Below are 7,124 nucleotides of genomic sequence, written 5' to 3'. Positions count from 1 at the left end.
GGACGCAGAGGGCACTCTGAGAACTTTCGGCATCATTAGCAGCCTCACCGGAAGCACTTTTAGTTCATTAAAAAAAAAAACAAAACCAAAAAACCAAAACATTTCTGTGCTGATGAACGGCAGTTTGGAGGGGGGAAAAAATATGCAAAGTTCAACACTTAGAACAAAAACAAAACCCACGGACATACAACAGGATATTCCTTGAAGTCTGTAGTTTTTTTAAAACAAGGAAGACTTTAAACGTTTATAGGGGTCTGGGAGAACACAAACTACTCTTGGTTTTTAAATTAAGCCCATTGAAAACCCATTAATAAGTTTGAACACAAGAAAAGGAGAAGTGCTTTACAGAATCACCGTCCGTTGCCGTAGCCAGGGAAGAGCTGGGTGAGGATGCTCTGCAGCGTCTCGTTCACCTGCATGGTGTAGTTTTTGCCTAGGTCGTAGCGGCAGGCGGGGCAGCTGTACACGTCCGCTCTGAAGGACCTGTCCAAGCAGTCCTGGCGAGAAAGAACAAAAATAACCACGTAAGAGCGAGAGATGTGCTGCTTGGCTCGTTCTACAAAGCGCCGCTGAGGAGAATGAGGTTCCTTTTCCATCCCGGTTCACCCAGGCACTGACAAAGGCCAGCACAGAGAAAACCTCTGTCGTGATGCGCAACAGCACGTGCGCGTGGGTCCTGGCCATGGTGTTTCGGTGTGTGGCAGAGATACTGCACTCAATGCCGTTTCTAAAGATCAAGGATTTCCCCTGAAGCAGCTGGAGACAGTAACGCTGTCAAGTCCACTGGTGACACCGAGCAGCTGCCCTCACCAGCTTGTAGAAGAATCAGGTAGCAGCAATACAACAGCAGCACCTCCTGTAAAGACCTTTCCACGCCAAAGAACGTTCGTCCAATGGCAGGCTTTAATAGAAACCCACCTCATGCTACGAGACTAAGTCCCGGCAGCAAACCCAGACCTACATACCCTCCCTTCTCTCACCACTAAACAGCTCAGCTCAAGGCTTGGCTCCACAGAAGGGCGACAGCGCGGCTCACCTTGCACACGTTGTGCTGGCACACGGTTGTGACTGGCCGGAACACAACCTCCTGGCAGCAAATGCACAAGAAGGCCTCTTCGACTTTACTTAGAAATTTCTGCCAAGAAAACAGTCGAATCAACCTCTTGTGACCAGCCTCTGAAAGATCCAGAACCCCCGCCCCACCCCACGTGAAATGCAAGGGATTACTTTAATCAAAGGCCTTTCTACAAAGCTCAACAAAGACAGAAAATAGTTACGTTAAACAAGTTCTCATCCCTCTTCCTGGCCTCAAACACAGCGCTTAGAGTGTCACTGTGGATGTCCACGCGACAAACGCTATGGGTCTGAGGCTGTTTATGCAGCCAAGAGGTCTGCAAGAAGGGCTGGTACAACCGTTACTTGTCGCTTTATTACGGGAAAAAAGCAGGATATACCGGTCCGTCTTTGAGAGCTTCTAGTACTTCATTCCACAGTTTTTCATTGGCTTCATCACTTTTTATAAGAGATTTTTGCTGAGGTGTCAGCTTGTATGGCTCAACTTTTGTTTTCTTTGGGGTCCCCGTAGGAGAGGTTACGACTTTTTCCTCCCCACCTGAAAGAAAGCACAACCACTGTTTAAACAAGCAAAAACTAGCCAGAAAGTGAAATGCACAAAACCTACAGAGTTTTCTATATCCACTTGCCTACTCCACAAACCTGCTGATTTCCTTTTCCTCTTCCCTTTCCCCGGGGTATCGAACTCATCATCTCCGTTATTTTCTTTTTCCTTATCTTTGTTTGCAACAGCTTCCAAATACCCTTCAGGATACTGGAAAACACAGAACAAAAACCATCCAATGCAAACACACCTCTAGCTTGGACTGCCCGAGGTCCGGCTGACCTCCCGAGGGCTGCTGCAGGAGATCTCCGTGGGAACCGGCAGATCCCTGCCCTGGCAAAGCACCGATTCAGACTATAGAAATGCTCTACAAGAGAGGGAGTTTGGTCCATTAGCCTCCCGGTGCAAAAAGAGACCAACCAACCCACGAGACTGAAAGCGCTTGGTCTAAGGGGGGCTGTCTCGATTCTTACACAAGGGTCGTCCTCACTAAGAACACGGAACAGGGGAGCTGGGATGACGTTCCACAGCCTACCTGCATTGTCAGGCCGAGCTTCTTCATCCTGTCCTTTCCTTCTTTGGTCCAAGGAGCAGGTTCTTCGTCATCCCTCCGAAGCAAGTAACGCCACACTAAAAATCCAGATTTGCCTGTCTCGGGCCAGTATTTCACAACCTAAAAGAAGGGAGATGCAAGTCCACCAAACACAGCCATAACCACGTTAACCTTCCCTAAACTCAGCAGTCGAACTCAGATCCTTCTTACCTTATATATGCCATCATATCTGTTCCCTTCCACAGGAGCGTATTTGCTGTGTTTGCCTCCCTTGACATTCCTCACCACTCGGACCGGCTTTCCAGCTCTCCAGTCCTTGGCTTCAGCTCCGTTTTTGTCGTTGATGGGGGCACTGCAGTTGAGAGCCAGAGCTCTGCAAGAGAAAGTCCACTCCACTCAGTGTGTTTACCTGGTAGAACTCTGCTGAATCAGGGGGAGGTAAACCATGGTGAAGAAGCAACTAAGAAGGAAAAAATGTAACTGTACTTTTTTACTCAGAGCAGCACCTCGATACAGCAGTTGAGAGCGATACTATGAGCAGCAGTGAAGTGGCATCGTGTTGGATCACAGCATCGGCTGCCGAAATGCTGGGTACCAAACCTCCCTCTCTGCCGCTACAGAGGCAGCCCCTTCTGAAGAAAAAGGGCAGGGCCAGGCTCTTTTGTCTGTTTGTCCTAAACTGTACCGCCTTCAAGTACTTGTTTAACACAAAGAGCTCGGGAGATAGTCATTAAGCCTCCTCACTGGGGACCATCTTTTAAGCACACTGATTATTCATTACCATACCCTGATGTACAGGCAGGGACCACTCTACGCTCATTTGTGAGGGTAACAGTTCAGAATTACAAACGATCTGGTCTCCCAAGGTGACCAGCAGCTGCAAAGTCTTCAGGAGAGGGCATGGAAACTTAGACACTCATTTCCTACTCCGTTCTTTATGTGTCACCCAGTATCAAACCGAGACCGATATAATTTAGTGTTGTTTCCTTTACGGGGCGCTGTAAGGACGGTTTCCATGGGGCAGCTGGACCCACAGCCACAGAACCGAGCCTACACCAGTCAAACCCCAGTCTTGACAGTCTTGCACTTAGCCAGTTTTTTGAGACACAGACAGGACAAGCCATTCCTCAGGCTGGCAGATCCCCAGCCTCTAAGGCCCGGAAGGGAGCACGGTCGCTGCTGACCTGTTCATGTTGGTGAGTTTTTGATCACAAGACTGTTCCGCTGTGCGTTTGTTTCCAGAAAGATCACGCCCTCCGCTCCCTGTATATGTGAAGGAATTTCCATGATCCTGAAACGTACATGGATGGTTTCGACACATTCACAAAAATAATTCAATAAAAGCAGCAGTCTTTTAATCAACAGCTTTAACACAGTATTCTCAAAAGAGGGAAGATGCTTCCAGCCCCAGCCAGTCCACGGTCCTCCTGTGTGCTGCCAAGAGGGGAGTCGGGGTGACAACTCTTATCTTGTCACACACCTTAATTGTGCAAAGTACAGGCAGACGTAGGGCCTTGGCTCCTGCTTTTGTTCTGACCACTGCCCCAACACAGGAAGATCTGGCAGCGCCAACAGCGAGACTGCTCCAACTGTGGATGCGATGAGACCCTGCAAAGGCTGCTGAGGGCTCCCAGATTAAACGCTGACACAGGGATATTAAACTGGATTTAGATGATCCTGTTTCTCAGACTGGCACACGTTACTAGATTTGGTTTTTCTTCGCCTAGTTTTCTTCTGAAGAACACAAGTATCGTCAAGATGGGGAAAGGAGGCAAGTGGATATGGAGTGTAAAAAAATAAAGGCTAAGTCTTCGTTTTAACATGGTAATCTGGTTCTCAGACATAAGGAATCAGGATTCACTTACGATGTCATCTTCATAACCTCCTGCCAGAACCAAGGAATAGGCGCCGTCATTGCTTCTGCCGTGGATGCCTGCGACGTGGGGCCTGTGCACTCCCGATTCGCTTACCTGGGGGAAAAATCAGTTTGGTAGGTAACTGCTGTCAACAAGCCATGAAGTATGGCCTTGGAACTAAATTAATTCGGATCAACTACTAGATTAACAGTTAATCTATTAACTATTTCAGATTTGTTACAGGGCGAAACTATTCTCACTGCTCTCCTCCAGAAAGCTCCAGGTAGAGGAAATCAAAAAAAAACGAATTTCAGTGCCTTGAACACATGGATGGTTTCTGCGATGCAAACTTAGAAATTTGGGACTTTCTCTCAGAGTCTGTTTATTGAAAAGCTCCAGGAATTTAGGAATAATATGGATACTAATATTAAATATGTTTAAGGGGTTGGTTTTGAAAGACTCGCAATAGCAACCTTCACCCCATACCTGAAAACAAGGTCTGGATGGCCAGTGGTTTTTCTTGCCCAGCTTTCGCATAGGATGAGCAAAACCTTCTGTTTCATACACCCAGGTATTTGAGAGACCCTCCCCAGGAGACCAAGTGTGAGAGACTGCACATCTCAGGACAAACTACTGGAAACAAGTGTGTTCGGTTTGGGGCTTTTGAGTTACCAAAAAAAAGCACTAAAGAAAAAAAAAAAAAAAAAGCACTTGAAATGCCTGGACAATGCAGCATTAGTTATGGAACACTGGATCGGGACAAAGCCGGAACTCTTTCCTTTCTGCACTTCCACACCCAGGGACATACACTCCCAGATTAACTGTTTCAGGTTCCTCCCAAGAGCTGGATCATTCCCATTTTTCCTTACAGTGGCTCAGGCCAGGGTTCAGCCTCATACCTGAACTCTGAACTTCCACATGGTGCCAACCGGGATCCCAGGAATTGGTCCATAGTGGTTCGAGGGGACGATGGTACATTCCTTCGTGCGACCAACACATGCCATGCCCTGTTGCAAAGGCCAAGACTCATCAGCCAAGAACTACAAGGAACTAACACACAATATTCCTCAAAATAAACCCGCTTTTGAACTGACCTTGCCCCAGTCTCTCCGCGAGGATGAATTAGCAGATGCCATCTTCTGTTTCTTTTTACTTTCTTTTAATTTCTCTCCTGCCAAAACCACCTCACTCGCATCATTTCGACATTCAGGGCAATACCTAAAATCACCAGTCAGTGAAAATTAACTAGTAGCAAAGTCTTAAATTAAAGGAAAATTTCCTCTAAGCATACTGAGTTTTGTTACAATTTCCCCACGTGAAACGAGAGGAGGCTGAAACTCCTCTCCCTACAGGAATTAGCCCTGGGTTAGCTCGTGTCCTCCCCCAATCTTTAACCCATTGCAGATGCGTCAGGAAATCAGCTGTATCACGACATCCTCGTATAAAATGCTGAAACAGGACCCAAGGAATGAACTGGTGTCTTTCACTATCTGTACAGAGCTGTATTTCACTCTCTGTATCTATCGCCATGCACATTTCACATATAAAACAGTATCACCAGCCTCTCACAGCGATGGGGCCTGAGGACCACCTGCAAGCAACCCATAAAAACCGCCCTGGCATCACGTTTGCATTTGGTTTATGGGTAACTCCCCTTCTCTTTGAACAGGCACGTAGATCCCCAGACTAGGAAGAGAAGTTTGAAGGCTACTGGCTTAAGACTTAACTCTTCCTGAACCAGTGCTCAGGAAAACCTACGAAGCCCTACCGAAAACCCAAGCCCATGCACAGACATCTCTTCACCTCGTACAGTCACATATTGCCACCGAAGGGCAGCCCAAGGCCCCAGACCTCACTGTCTGCTCCTAAACAGACGGTAATTGTGATGCCACACGCACATCCTTAGAACTTACCAGTCCTCATCATCCGGTATGCTACTAAGGGGAGGGTTGAGGCAGTAGATGTGGAAAGCCATATCGCACTCATCACACATGAGCTGCTTGTCTGGATCTTGTTTACCTCCACAGATATGGCAAGCACAAACTCTGCAGGTCTTGTTCGGGTTGTCCTTACAAGCTTTACACACGGGTCCATTCTGCCCTGCGAGCAGAAAGAAACCACAGGCTACTCCAGACTCCAGAAAGGGCCAAGACACACTGGAAAGGCTCAGAGGAGACACAGCTACAAGTGTCTGGGAACTCTTGGTCCTCACAAAGACAATTTGCAGGATATCACAAGGTAAGACTGAGATGTGCAAGAACTACGCAACAGACTCACGTTTTAATGGACCGGCACTAACTGGACAAGCGCTGCCTGGTTCTTCGATTTTATAGATTTCATCCACTAACGTAATTGTGCAGTCGTTCAGGGAATCCCCCGCCTCTCTGCAAGGAGAAGGTGATAACGGTCATAAAGATCAGACTTTGAAAGCATTGCATAGCACAAACTCACAGCCACGCCGGAACGTCGGTAACACTGGGCTGGTGCACAAGAAATGTCTCCCAGACCACGCGATGCCGTGACAGGGGCACGACAGCATCCCCACAAATCAACCCACTGTCCTGCAGCGAGCGTACCCCGCCTCATCTCAAGGAGAATCCAGGCACTTGGCACATTCCCATTATCACTAGCGACTGTTCTCCTCCCAAAATCGATTTCAGATTAACTCTTCTCATATTTTATAGTTAAAAAGTCAAAAGCACTGTGGTGAGAGGAAAAAGGAGGAATATTCTGGCAACCTTGTGAAACTTGTCTGAAACCTTAAAAAAAATTATATTTTATCTGTAGGCTTGTTTTCTCCTTCAGAAGAGGCTGGAGTAATTTTTCATCATCTTTATAAAGTGAGGGTTCAGTCTCCATTGACATCTCTGGCACAAGGAATTACAGAGGGTTTTGTAAAACCGTTACGGATAGTTAACAACCCTTCACCTCTTAGAGAACACGGGGCTCCAGCACTCCCCCCGGCATTACACGACTGCCCAGATCAGTGTGCCCTGTGACTCCTGCAAGTGTGCAATTCCTCCAGCAGCGGTTAACCAAAAGCGCAGTTCACAATCACCCCAAAATGACAGTCCAGCTCCTCACCTCCCCCCAGCAC

General features: G+C 47.5%; 1 protein-coding gene across 1 annotated transcript in view; it reads right to left on the bottom strand.

Moving 5' to 3' along the window:
* Positions 1 to 244: 244 nt before the first annotated feature.
* Positions 245 to 7,124, bottom strand: part of UHRF1 (ubiquitin-like with PHD and ring finger domains 1) — an 8,931-nt gene continuing 2,051 nt past the window's right edge. Inside the window, exons 4-15 of the mRNA XM_010135566.1 lie at positions 6,305 to 6,411; positions 5,941 to 6,127; positions 5,122 to 5,245; positions 4,927 to 5,034; positions 4,037 to 4,141; positions 3,356 to 3,462; positions 2,382 to 2,544; positions 2,154 to 2,291; positions 1,717 to 1,828; positions 1,455 to 1,612; positions 1,037 to 1,135; positions 245 to 497 (exon numbers count right to left, since the gene is read on the bottom strand). Of these exons, the coding sequence (XP_010133868.1) occupies positions 351 to 497; positions 1,037 to 1,135; positions 1,455 to 1,612; positions 1,717 to 1,828; positions 2,154 to 2,291; positions 2,382 to 2,544; positions 3,356 to 3,462; positions 4,037 to 4,141; positions 4,927 to 5,034; positions 5,122 to 5,245; positions 5,941 to 6,127; positions 6,305 to 6,411 (1,555 nt within the window). The 3' untranslated portion in view covers positions 245 to 350. The remainder of the gene's footprint in view (positions 498 to 1,036; positions 1,136 to 1,454; positions 1,613 to 1,716; positions 1,829 to 2,153; positions 2,292 to 2,381; positions 2,545 to 3,355; positions 3,463 to 4,036; positions 4,142 to 4,926; positions 5,035 to 5,121; positions 5,246 to 5,940; positions 6,128 to 6,304; positions 6,412 to 7,124) is intronic.

This window comes from Buceros rhinoceros, unplaced genomic scaffold (genome assembly GCF_000710305.1).
Source record: "Buceros rhinoceros silvestris isolate BGI_N320 unplaced genomic scaffold, ASM71030v1 scaffold20534, whole genome shotgun sequence".
Lineage (NCBI taxonomy): Eukaryota > Metazoa > Chordata > Aves > Bucerotiformes > Bucerotidae > Buceros > Buceros rhinoceros.
The sequence above is the reverse complement of the archived record's forward strand: the minus strand, read 5'-3'. Positions and strand labels throughout refer to the sequence as shown.